The sequence below is a fragment of the Papaver somniferum genome, chromosome 1 (genome assembly GCF_003573695.1).
Source record: "Papaver somniferum cultivar HN1 chromosome 1, ASM357369v1, whole genome shotgun sequence".
NCBI lineage: Eukaryota > Viridiplantae > Streptophyta > Magnoliopsida > Ranunculales > Papaveraceae > Papaver > Papaver somniferum.
The window spans coordinates 236,565,550-236,577,790 of record NC_039358.1 but is presented as its reverse complement, the minus strand read 5'-3'; the positions used below and the strand labels follow the sequence as shown (position 1 = coordinate 236,577,790).

At 36.4% G+C, this 12,241-nt stretch overlaps 4 protein-coding genes and 1 non-coding gene across 10 annotated transcripts; 3 read left to right on the top strand and 2 right to left on the bottom strand.

Annotated features, from left to right (window-relative positions):
• The first annotated feature begins 1,609 nt into the window (after window positions 1-1,609).
• On the top strand, window positions 1,610-4,617 carry LOC113320153 (ubiquitin-like-conjugating enzyme ATG10). 5 transcript variants are annotated; one of them, XM_026568112.1, is made up of 6 exons: window positions 1,610-1,738; window positions 2,991-3,150; window positions 3,239-3,436; window positions 3,604-3,709; window positions 3,954-4,051; window positions 4,254-4,617. In XM_026568112.1, exons 2-6 carry the CDS (start codon window positions 2,995-2,997, stop codon window positions 4,479-4,481), a joined length of 786 nt encoding a protein of 261 aa, XP_026423897.1. In that variant the 5' UTR covers window positions 1,610-1,738; window positions 2,991-2,994; the 3' UTR covers window positions 4,482-4,617. The 5 variants fall into 5 exon arrangements, with proteins under 5 accessions (XP_026423897.1, XP_026423892.1, XP_026423904.1 ...); XM_026568107.1 differs by having other exon boundaries at window positions 1,674-1,738; window positions 2,961-3,150; XM_026568119.1 differs by having other exon boundaries at window positions 1,689-1,738; window positions 2,985-3,150.
• LOC113273206 (pre-mRNA-splicing factor cwf23-like) lies at window positions 2,055-2,561 on the top strand. The gene has a single exon (XM_026522967.1). It carries the CDS (start codon window positions 2,055-2,057, stop codon window positions 2,559-2,561), a length of 507 nt encoding a protein of 168 aa, XP_026378752.1.
• A 151-nt stretch (window positions 4,618-4,768) lies between the features above and the next one.
• LOC113320137 (putative rRNA methyltransferase YqxC) lies at window positions 4,769-12,025 on the bottom strand. 2 transcript variants are annotated; one of them, XM_026568078.1, is made up of 9 exons: window positions 11,856-12,025; window positions 11,665-11,752; window positions 6,800-6,879; window positions 6,506-6,608; window positions 6,246-6,402; window positions 6,006-6,140; window positions 5,785-5,871; window positions 5,272-5,316; window positions 4,769-5,187 (listed from the first exon to the last, which is right to left on the bottom strand). In XM_026568078.1, exons 1-9 carry the CDS (start codon window positions 11,950-11,952, stop codon window positions 4,996-4,998), a joined length of 984 nt encoding a protein of 327 aa, XP_026423863.1. In that variant the 5' UTR covers window positions 11,953-12,025; the 3' UTR covers window positions 4,769-4,995. The 2 variants fall into 2 exon arrangements, with proteins under 2 accessions (XP_026423863.1, XP_026423869.1); XM_026568084.1 differs by lacking the exons at window positions 11,665-11,752; window positions 11,856-12,025 and adding exons at window positions 7,806-7,893; window positions 7,983-8,122.
• On the bottom strand, window positions 9,388-11,509 carry LOC113320188 (putative rRNA methyltransferase YqxC). The gene is made up of 4 exons (XM_026568128.1): window positions 11,388-11,509; window positions 11,051-11,130; window positions 10,750-10,852; window positions 9,388-10,644 (listed from the first exon to the last, which is right to left on the bottom strand). Exons 1-4 carry the CDS (start codon window positions 11,417-11,419, stop codon window positions 10,536-10,538), a joined length of 324 nt encoding a protein of 107 aa, XP_026423913.1. The 5' UTR covers window positions 11,420-11,509; the 3' UTR covers window positions 9,388-10,535.
• A 43-nt stretch (window positions 12,026-12,068) lies between the features above and the next one.
• Window positions 12,069-12,140, top strand: TRNAD-GUC. The gene has a single exon. It is a non-coding gene; the product is annotated as a tRNA-Asp (tRNA).
• Window positions 12,141-12,241: the final 101 nt, after the last annotated feature.

The following is a 12,241-nucleotide window of genomic DNA, read 5'->3' as shown; positions in this document are numbered from 1 at the left end:
CATTGGCTTTCCTTATCCTTTTGCTAATATATCTCGAGAAAATTCCGAACAAAACAAAATTACATCGTGTTCTACTATAGGACAGGGGGTTGGTCGTGGGAGAGTTCGAGAGATTTTAATGTATTTAGGAAGTAGCCGTTAAAGACACGTTGGAAGAATGGGACAGAAAGAAAAAACGGTAGGAAGTAGCCGTTACCGAGAGGGGAGAAAGTTCAGGTGAAGGAGAGAGAGATGAGAGAGGGAGAGCCATTACGTTTTTCTTTTTTTTGTCAAAGTAGCCACATTATATTACATGCCCTCATAATTGAGTTGTTCGGTCATGCAATTCTTGTACGGTCGCGCTAGGCGCCTCGCCACTTTCTCGCCATTTACCCGCACGCTGAGATGGCCAGGTGAGGTGGACAAGTGATTTGATTTTCTTGTTCCACGTATCTGAAATGATGAGAGAAAAATAAAAAGAGACGTTTTATCGGACTCCTCCTTCTTCTGCCAAAACTAGATCCTTTTTTTTTTTTTTGTTGTTGTTCATATCTCATCCCAAATCGGTTGATTCTTAAACCATATTTGTGATTAATAACTTCTGTGTGTTTGATTTTGAAAGTCCGGTGATTTTCATTGATGAATGGAAAGGGGATCTGCTGATTAATAATTTTTGTGTGTTTGATTTTGAAAGATTTGATGAATTTGAGGATATAATGAATCTACTTGAAGAATATGAAGACTCGAATGTTATTATTATCATTTTTTAGAGTTTGTGAATTCTCAAGTGGGATTGTTTTTTAGGATATAGCTTAATTCTGGGATATGAAATTTGTATGAGCATTTGATTTTGAATGAGATCCATGGTTAATTAAAAGGGGAAAATATTAGGATCTGTGCAGTTTTGTAATATAAAGTTTGATTTTACATCTACATACTTCAGCTGAGGTTCATTTTACATCAATTTTGGGAATACTCTGTTTTAATAATTTCAGAAATTTTTTGTGAGTTTCCATTACTAACAGCTCAAACACTACCATTCTTCCCCCACCACCTCCTGTTTAGTCGTGAAATTATTAGTAAGAGAATATCCTTAGAACCGAATTAACTTAATTTGAATGTTCACAAATGATATGAATTACTACCCCAGTTCCTAAGAATTCCAAATTGATTGGGTAAATGATTTTGATGGGTTTTTATTTTTATCACATAAAATCACATGAAATTATGAAATAACTCACACTTATAGAATTTCTTTGATTAAGTTGCTTGTGAAGCTTTTTCTTGTGGAGTACGATTGAAACATGATCACCATTTTGAATCACCATGGATGATTTTGTTTTCTTCAAGCAGAGACTCACAAAATGGAAATAAAATAGTAAAGCCGGAGACCAGAGAGAAAGAATCAAAAAATGAGATATCACGTGATATTTTTCTCTGACCCACCAAGTCGACCTAGACTGCAAATATCCTATTCACACTCTCCACGTAAGAGTGCGAGCAAATGGCGATCCAAAATAGCGTGATTTCTAGCATTTCCCATTCTTGTAACAATTTAGCAGTACGCCAGTACCCATTCAGCTGACACCTTGACAGCGGTATCCATGTTTTTTTATTTTATCTTTATTTCCTATTCCGGTTCTCCCTTGTCCTAAGTTTCCTTTTTATTCTTGGTTTCTTTTGTATTTCTTCCACGATTGGTTCTTGCCCTGCATATTCTTTTCACTTTGTGGACTAAAGGCGATTAATCAAACGTTGGGTAAGTGTCGCTCTCTTTCTCAACTTCTTTGGTTTTTTACATGAAATATTCTTATAATTCAATCAATTACGTAATCCCAACCCGTTATTTGGATTGTTAATCAGTTTTCTAGGTTCTTTTCCCATTCAATTTTTATGAGTATTGTCAATTCTAGGTAATTCTCTTAATTGATTGTACATAATAAGAGTTCAGTAAGAATCTGTCAAACCCTTAATCTGAATTAGAGAATTATTGAAGAATTTCTAAAACCCCTAATTTATAGTTCTCAGTCATTAGGGCTTTTACAATTTTTTGATTTTTTGATTTTTTTGTTATAATGGAGGTGGAGATAGATCATTATGTTGTTTTAGGGTTATCATCTGGAGAAGAAAGTGGGAAATTAATAACTGATGTTGAAATTGGTAAAGCTTATAGAAGAAAAGCATTAGAATTACATCCAGATAAATGTCGTAATGATCCTAATGCAAACTTTAAGTTTCAAAGGCTCAAGTTGTCTTATGAAATTCTTAAAGATGCAAAAACTCGTAAACAATTCGATGATCTGTTACGTATTAAACGTCGTAAGTGTGAGTCTCAGTACAATTCGAGAAAACGTAAGATGATGTCTGATCTTGAAGAAAGGGAACACGCTTCTTTGGCCTGTGATTCTATGAAAAAAGCTCGAGAAGAAGAAGAAAAGAGGTATGCTGAGAAGCTGAAAGAAGAAATGGTTAGAATTAGGCGTGATAGTCATAGGAACACTGGTGGGCAATTCTTCAGAGTTCAGAAGAATGTCAGCAACGGACGCTGGGAGTTCGAGAAGTGTTCTGTGTTTGGAAAGTGATTTGTAAGGAGAGGACTTTGAAGATTTTAAAGTGCTGTTATTGCATCAAATAACTGGTGGGCAATTCTTCAGAGTGCAGAAGAATGTCAGCAACGGACACTGGGAGTTCGAGAAATGCTCTGTGTTTGGAATGTGACCTGTAAGGAGGGGACTTTGAAGATTTTAAAGATGTTGTCATTGCATCAACTAATTGCTTTCTGTTCTTCTTTCAATGTTAGATAAGCTTCATAATATGACTGCAGAAAAGCAGGAAATGATTTTTTGTTAGCGCGATAATGATTTAGGTGTTTGGTTGTTTTACCTTGCAATTCAAAACAAACAAAAATACTATCTATTTTTCTTTTTTTCTTTCAATAACACAAATTATAGTACTGAATGTATGGATATTGAATGTTACAGTTCTGCACTCTCATTCTCGAGAAGTTTCAGGTCAATGGAGAATTTATCTCGCTGGGATGGAACAATCTCATCAAGTGAATTTCGCATTGCTGCGACAACTCTTTCCGAAAAATGGAAAGTTATTAACCCTGAATTTCCACCATGGACATGGATCGACTCACCCAAACCATTTTGGGTTACTTCATCAAAGGTAAATCAACATGTTAGCAGAATATGATATCTTGTATTTATGCAATTGCTTAACACAAACTGAAAATTGATTGGGTGTTTATATTTAGTTTGTCTCTTTTTTTGTTCAGGTTGAGGGATATTTATCTCTAGAAACGTACTCGTATAAATTTAGTTCGGACAATGTTGATAATACTCAAGCTCATAGAAACTTAATTGACACTCTTTGTGGATATAGAAGTTCTTGTCAAAAAGAAGAACCAGTCGACTTCGAAAATGAAGAAGAGCTTGTTGATTCTGCCACCTTGGTACCTTTTTAGACTATGCCCGATTTCGTTTCATTATCTTACTGAAATTTTGTTGGTGAGCTAAGATCCCTATTTGACGTTAGCAATTTATCACCGTATGATTGTTAATTGCTTAAACCATACATTTAGTATAGGAATGACTTAGCCTGTCTTTTCCTGTTTCCAAGGTTCTGAACGATGATGACCAAGAAGAACTGCATCACTATGATTTCCACATAGTGTATAGCAATTCGTACAGGGTCCCTGTACTATACTTTCGCGGCTATCGTTCTGGTGAGTTTCCATCTTCCAAATCTTATTATTTTAGAAACTGTAGACAGCTTAGCCATGACTCATCACTGCTGTCAGTCTGGTACAACATTTCACAGACACAGACAAAATGCATGTTGAGTTAGTGGCAACTGGAAAAATAGATAAATCTCTCAGATGAGAAGTTCTTAGTGATGTCTGAATGTTCAATTCATATGCAATCAGATTTTTCTGGGGAAGAAATTAAAGTTGTTTATTCTGCTTGTAGATGGACAAATTTTGACGTTGGATGAAGTTGAAAGAGATCTTCCTGCTAACTCCTTAAAGGTACTTAGAGAATCGAAGTGGACATTCATTACTCAAGAGGTAATTTATATTCCAAAATATAATCATTGTAGCTGACATTCTTCAAATCTTCTGCTGCATAGCTTCTTTTAGTTATGTGTTCGGGATATTTTGTCAATCAGGGAAGATTGAGTGTTAGAGTTTCAAGGTCTCAAGCTCTGGTCTGTTAAAATAGAAGCTGAATTCATAAATCTAAATCCTAGCTTTCTCGAATTCATTGCAGGAACATCCGTTGTTAAACCGTCCATGGTATACATTGCATCCTTGTGGGACAAGTGAATGGATGAAGCTACTATTTCTTGGTGGTTATTCACAAGCTAAAGATGGGTCATCTTCTGGTTCTGTAATGCAACAATATTTGGTCTCTTGGTTATCAGTTGTTGGTCAGGCTGTTGGTCTAAATGTTCCACTTGAAATGATAAGTGACTTCCATCGTGTATGTACAATCTAATGGAAATTCAGTAACTACTAGCTAGTATGTTTCAACGAAAATTCAGGTAGACAGTGTAATGTCATCTAATGAATTCAGGTAGACAGTGTAATGTCATCTAATGAAAATTCAGTTAATACTAGCCAGTAGTTCTGTACATGCAGTTTTTTAATAGTAAATTTGTACAGAGAACTCGGAAGAATTCCAATGAAACAGATGTATTTTCTTCACTACTCTATTGAATCTCCATAGGAATGGCGAAGAACTGTGTTCCCATATAGATCGACTCGGCATGAATGTTCTTGGAATGTTCATAAATTAGGCTACCTGTATTTACTTCATTCTCAGTTATGAAACTAAAAATTCAATTACAATGTTACAGTAAAATATTTTTTCCCAGTAAAAGCTGCTCTCAAATCCAGCCCCTGACCCTATGAGAATCAAAACTAGTTGCAATTTTTACATTATGGATGCTCTTTTCTCTCACTCTTAGCAACTCAGCATCCATGCTCATAGAACGCAAGAAACATGTCAATTAGAGGTTTGGATCAAGTTCAAGGTTTGCATTTGATGGTTGTTCCGCCTCTGCCGTCTTCTCAATAACTGTTGTTCTGTGAAAGCAAACCAAGAATTCAGTGTTTCCCTCGGCACCTTTAAGAGGAGACTCAATCCACCCTTTGCTGCAGAACCCAAAACTTTCAACACCTTTGGTAATCCGCTCAAGAACCTACATGTAAGAAAACATTTGCATTTACACACATGATTTTCTGCAAGAACCTTTGCATCTTGGGATGAAACGGAGAACACAAACCTCTTTATGGACTAGGGGATCTCGCACTATACCACCTCCTCCGACCTGTCAAAATAGAAGAAGAGAGCAATAGCTTAGAAATGCTTCTCAATTTTATCTTTCCCTTGTCAATTGTGAGTGGTAAAGTTAGTTACAGGATTAAATTGCAGCGAGAGGAGAAAGAAATCAGTCATATTTCCTTAAATTGAGGGACAATGAATTTTTATTGAGACATGCTCATGCTTCAAGGATGGCTAACAAACCTACTCGGACAAAGAAACCCTGAAAACCTTGAACTCGTTGAATTGGGTTCTGTTATTGTAACAGAGAGTAGGGTGTACGAAACTTAACCAGATTAAGAAAAGGATACAACAAAATTGCAAGCAAATACCTCCTCTATGCGGATCGGTACCAAATATAAAAGCCAAGGTGCCAAGGACAGACAAAATTTTCAACTAAATATATTCAGACTCAATTTGATAAAATATTGGAGTGAGGAAAAACTGAGAAGGAGACTTTAAGGAAATTACAGACCTGGGATCTGCGAGCCTCAAATTGAGGCTTCACCAGGGTTACTAATGTTGCTTCGTCTTTCATGAGTTTCACTATAGCAGGCATCACCTTCATCAATAAAACAAAATGGATTGTCAGGGTTCATTCGATACACTTGGCGCAGCAAAGAAAATAAGACAGGCATCCAAGTTAAAACAGCACCATAACAGCAAGCAATTCTATGCTATCATTTAAAACCATACCAGGAGTATGGAGATGAACGAGAGGTCCAAAGTAACCAAGTCCACCTTTACTTTTTGTGGGAGTTCAGTAAGATATCTCAAATTTGTTCTCTCTATAACAGAGACACGTTCGTCTCGACGGACTTTTTCTGCCACCTGATAAAATAAGCATTTCATTTTAGTACTCAACAATGTGCAGATCATCTGTTGATTTTATTACAATGCATTTTAAATCAAATAGCATAGGAACAAGAAATATACCTGTCCATATCCTACATCAACCCCGTAAACAAATGACGCTCCATACTGGAGCAAGCAATCAGTGAATCCCCCAGTTGACAACCCTGCATCTAGAGCTATTTTTCCGGCAACATCAACATTTAGCTGTTCAATTGCTGCTTCTAACTTGTGCCCTCCCCTGAAAATTAGTACAATAAATCAATCTCTATATGATTTCCAAGTTGTGTAGGAGAACACTAACTTTGAAACTGCTACTTGTAGTGAGTATGAAGAATTATCACCTACATACATATTTTGGGATTTCCGCATTTATTTCTACAACTGCTTTCTCAGGAATCTGCGTTCCAGCCTTATTTACAACTTTTCCATCAACAATTACTTTGCCTGAAACAGCATTTAGGATTAGCGAGATACAAGACAGAAAGTACAAAGAGAGTAACTTCCAATACTGTCTCTGAGGACAGTGAATCTCTAATACGGATTTTCAAGAATGAGAACACACTTGTATATTCAACTAATTTTCGCTACTGCACAAGACCATTTTTGAATACGTAAACATGGATACACTTACTGACCTTGTATGATCCAAGACTGTATATAGGTTCGACTGTATTGCTGAAACCTTTCAAGACAAACCTCATCCAGTCTCTTTTTCCTGATATTTTAAAACACACGGTTAAAAAATGAAGACACCGATTCACTGTCACCTTTCTTAACCGCGAATTGACGGAAAAAAAATTACTAGCGTAATGCAATTTATATGAAATTCTCAACCTAAGTTTATGTTTAACAGGCTGGAAGTGTTAGGATCAGGTTTATCAAGACCTGTTAGCTCCTACACACTTCAATAGGGGTTCTACCATGTCTAACAACTACCCTGCTGTCTCTTCTCCAAAACTAATCACAGTAACATAAACAAGCTCGAAGTATGGGTTTTAAAGTTCCCACAGCAAACTCCAGATTAGTCAACAATACTACTTCGGAATTGGCTTCAATTAAACTTCAAACAACTACCAGCCTCTGACATTAAAACTCTTCCCAAGTCAAACCTCAAGTAAACAAGAAGTAAATTCAGGTACTAAATTCAGGCAAGTGTTTATCGATATCATCCGATATTTAAACACGATTTAAGTAGCCAGCAAACTTTAGATTAGTGAACAATACTACTCTGGGTTTGGTTTCAGTTAAACTTCAAACAAGTACGAGCCTTGGACATTAAACTTTTTTTAAATCAAACTTCAAGAAAACAACAAGCAGTTAAGTTACTAAATTCAGGTAAGTTTATTCGATATCTTCCAGATTTACAAAAATTCCATTCCAAATTAACAACAAACAACATCAGACCACAATAATCTACACGAATTAAACACCCACAATCCAAATGTGCCAACATTATTAGCAGTTTAGGCAAAAATCTCTAACTTGAACATAAAAATGATTTCAGCCCATCACTGCCACCGATATCAATTTCACAACACAATTTTGAACATGAAAAAGATTTTCCCCAATTACCTCAACCAATCAATTCCAATTTTATCTATCTCAAAAACCCACAACATAAAAATAAAAAAAAAGACTTACTTTTTAGGTAATTGAAGCTTTCCATACTTTGAAACAGAAGCATAAGTTCTAACTGGATGATTTCTCACATGGGTTTTAACCCAAGTCACTGTAAACCCACCGATAAAAACATTATCCAATCAAAATTACTGAAAAGATACAACCATTAAAAAATGCATACAGAGAGATAGGGTATACCAAGACCAGGCGGATGAGATGTTGTAGTCGGTGATTTGTAGAAGAGAACTAAGGAACGTGAAATCATTGGGAGCTTCAGAAGCTCCATACTATCACCGCTTCAATTTGTAATTGTGAGTTTCATTCGATAAAAAAGAGGAAAAAAGAGGATTTTTGCAGGGACTATGATGATATTCACATCCAACAGTTTGTTTTGAGCACCTAGGTCGTTCTAGGATAGCCTGTCACCCGGGTGACCTGAGTCCGATTCCCGGGAACCGCTTTTTTTTTTCTTCCTTCCCATATGTCAGCAAAGACGGCAACATTAGAAAATCAAGCATTTCTCAGTTTGGCTTGTTGCATTTGTAGCTTACGAAAATATTTTTAATTCTGCCGCGTGTAACCTACTATAGTATATAGTTCATCTGAAGTATAATCAGCAATGAAATGAGCAGAATTAGGTTGTAATTTGTTCTCATTTAGTTCGCAGAAAAACAGCATCCAAATATGAATATAGTGCCAACCTAAACATATGTCGTCCAAGATGAACTGAATTGCCAAGATTTTATTAAAAAGGTACAAATAGTGGTGCACTGCTCATTTGCACGAGCAGGATTTTATTGGAGGGTGTTGATATTATCTGTGGGGTAAGATACGATTTTTGACCCATGGCCAATTCCATTGTATGCCCGCATATGGTGGGAGAATGGGTGAATCTGTTAAGACAAGTTTTACGGGTGACTACTTCCATTTTTCTTTTAGCTTGCTATATATACAATATTTTTTATTCTTATTCACAAGGGAGACCGCCAAAACCAAGGGTTATAAAAATAGTATCTTCTATTCCATTACTTCTCTAGGAGACTAGGGTGTGAACTAGTAGTATAGTCTCTAGTAGATTATATTCAAGATTTCGCGGCAATCGAAGAAGGATTATCAAAGAGGCTCGTAGCAGCAATCAATCAGATTATATTCAAGATTTCGCAGCAATCGAAGAAGGATTCTCAAAGGGGCTCGTAGCAGCAATCAATCGATACTGGGGATTTCGGGTTTTCCACAAGTAAATAACCTACCCAAATCCATTTACTTTTAATCCAGTTTTCCTAACAGTGGCATCATGAGCTATTTAGTATTGCTTGATCCGCCTATTTGAGTATTCTCTGTGCTGTTCTATACGGGTGATAATCAGTTTTTTATATAAAATCCCCTTGAACATATATATATATATATTAAAATCCCCTTTATTTGTCATCGTATGATTGATTTGAAATATATATATATATATTAGATTTGTCGATTATCATCACGGTATTTATATATGTCTAGGGAGTTTTTGTATCTCTGTTTGATGTATGTATAATATCCTGTGTGCTGTGTGTAGTGACTCGTGATGATTCTGTATCTTTATGTTTTTTGTTTTGCTATACCACAGTTGTAGCATTTCATTTTAGACTTATGAAGTAGAATAACCTAAATTGGATGTTCACCAACGCAATCAAACAGTGCAATAAAAAGTGACAGGAGGCTATCATCTTCCAGTTACACAGAGCACACGAGACTAAAGAAAGCCGAATACCTCTTATCTGTAGCATAACTCTGGAAGGAATGGAGCATCTTTGTATTGAACCTCATGCTCTGCTGTTTGTTTTGTTTCCAGAAAACCTAAGAAGACGTGTATCTGATCACTTGAACATTGTCTCTTGCTTGTAATTGTGCTTCCACTATTAACATTTTTCTTAGCCTTTTCTGTGTGCATTCATGAATGGAAATGTTATAACATCTCTTACAGAAGACATGCGTGATTATAACCGAAACTGTGAACTAAATGCATCCTGGCCTGGTGTAACTCCTGAACCTACACTACAGCATGCACCATCTATGTCAATATTCCCCCACAAGATCATGGGAGCAGCAATCACATTGACCATGAAGTTCCTTTGTGAAGATGTCTGCAATCTGATTTATACAGTTGAAATAAAATAGATCAAGATCATTCGACTGTACCAATTCCCTTTTAAAATGATAATCCAAATAATCATGCTTCATTCTTATGTGCGTAACTGGACTTGAAGCAAGAGAGATGGAACTGATATTATCCCAGCCAAGTCTAGGAATGCCAGAGACAGAGAAACAAAGATCCTGCAACTGATAACAAATCCAAATTATTTTAATGCAGCACAATTAGGTGATGTCTTGTATCCTACTTCAGTACTGGACCACAGTGGTTTTTTTTTTTGGAGACCAGAAAATGATATTTGAGCCCAGAAAAACGCAGTATCCACTACTGGATCTTCTGTCATCAACATAAGCAGCCCAATCAGCATCTGAGAAACCTAGCAGAAAAGAAGATCCTTAGGTGAAGTTCAGACCAAACCCAAAGTACCCTTGACATACCTCAGGATTCTTTTAGTTGTTATTGTATGAGGAACTCTAGGATGCTTCAAATGTTGACAAACTAGTTTCACAGCATATGAGAGTTCTGGTCTTGTCCGGGTATGATAGTTTTGAGCACCGACCAAAGATCTGTACTCTGTAGGATTGTCAAGAAGCTCACCCACATCCTTACTTTGCATGTTATACATATTCAGTGAATCCCCCAATTGACAACCCTGCATCTAGAGCTACTTTTCGGGCAACATCAACATTTAGCTGTTCAATTGCTGCTTCTAACTTGTGCCCTCCCCTGTAAATTAGTACGATAAATCAATCTCTTTATGATTTTTCTGGTTGTGTACGAGAGCAGGAACTTTGAAACTGCTACTTTGTAGTGAGTATGAAGAATTATCACCTACATACATATTTTGGGATTTCCGCATTCATTTCTACAACTGCTTTCTCAGGAATCTGCGTTCCAGCCTTATTTACAACTTTTCCATCAACAATTACTTTGCCTGAAATAGCATTTCCGGTAGGATTAACGAGATAAAAGACAGAAAGTACAAAGAGATTAACTTCCATTACTGTTTCTGAGGACAGTGAATCTCTAATACGGATTTTCAAGAATGAGAACACACTTGTATGTTCATTCAACTAATATTTGCTACTGTAAAAAACCATTCTCGAATATGTAAACATGGATACTTACTCACCTTGTATGATCCAAGACTGTATATAGGTTCGACTATATTGCTGAAATCTTTCAAGACAAACTTCATCCAGCCTCTTTTTCCTGATATTTCAAAACGACGTGGTTAACTTGTGCTTAAGGAAGAGTTTGAATAGGGTTTCTAGCATGTCTAACAGAAGCAAGCTCAAAGTATGGATTTTAAAGTTGCCACAGCAAAGTTCAGATTAGTTAAGAATACTACTTAGGGTTCGGCTTCAATTAAAATTCAAACAACTACGAGCCTTAGGAATTAAACTCTTCCTAAATCAAACCTCAAGTAAACAACAAGAAAATCAGTACTACATACTACATTCAGGTACCTTAAGCAATATCTTCCAATTTTTCCACACATTTCACTCCAAATTAGCAACAAACAACATCAGACCATCAGAATCTACCCAAATTTAAACACCCACAATCCAAATGTACACCATATGAGTAATTTTAAGCAAAAATATCTAACCTGAAGTTTCAATTTCACAGCTTCAAACACAAATTTAAACATGAACAGCGATTTCTCCCAATTACTTCAACCAATCAATACCAATTTTACCTATCTCAAAAACCCACAACAGAAAAACATAAAAAAAGACTTACTTTTTAGGTAATTGAAGCTTTCCATACTTTGAGACAGCAGCATAAGTTCTAACTGTATGATTTCTCATCTGGGTTTTCACCCATGTCACTGTTAACACACCCAAACATTACCCAATCAGAGAACTGAAAAAAAAATACAAACTCTAACCATAACAATTGAATATACAGAGCTACAGGGAGAGAGAGTATACCAGGTAGATGGGATGTTGCCGGTGATTTGTAGAAGAGAAATAAAGCTGCAGCAGCAGTAGAACGTGAGATTATTGGGAGCTTTAGAAGCTCCATCATATCATCCCCTCAATTTCAATTTGGGAATACAGAAAGGAAAGTTAAAGAGGATTTTTGCAGGGGCTCTGATGATTTACCGGATTTTGATTTGAGCACCCATTTATGATACAAGTAAAGTCGTTGTAGTATAGTGGTAAGTATTCCCGCCTGTCACGCGGGTGACCCGGGTTCGATCCCCGGCAACGGCGTTTTTCTCTTCTTTTTCCTCGAAATTTTCATGATTGCAACCTGTACCAAACTGACTACTTTTTGTTGGTGTCTACACGGCAATTGCTTTTGGATATTTTTG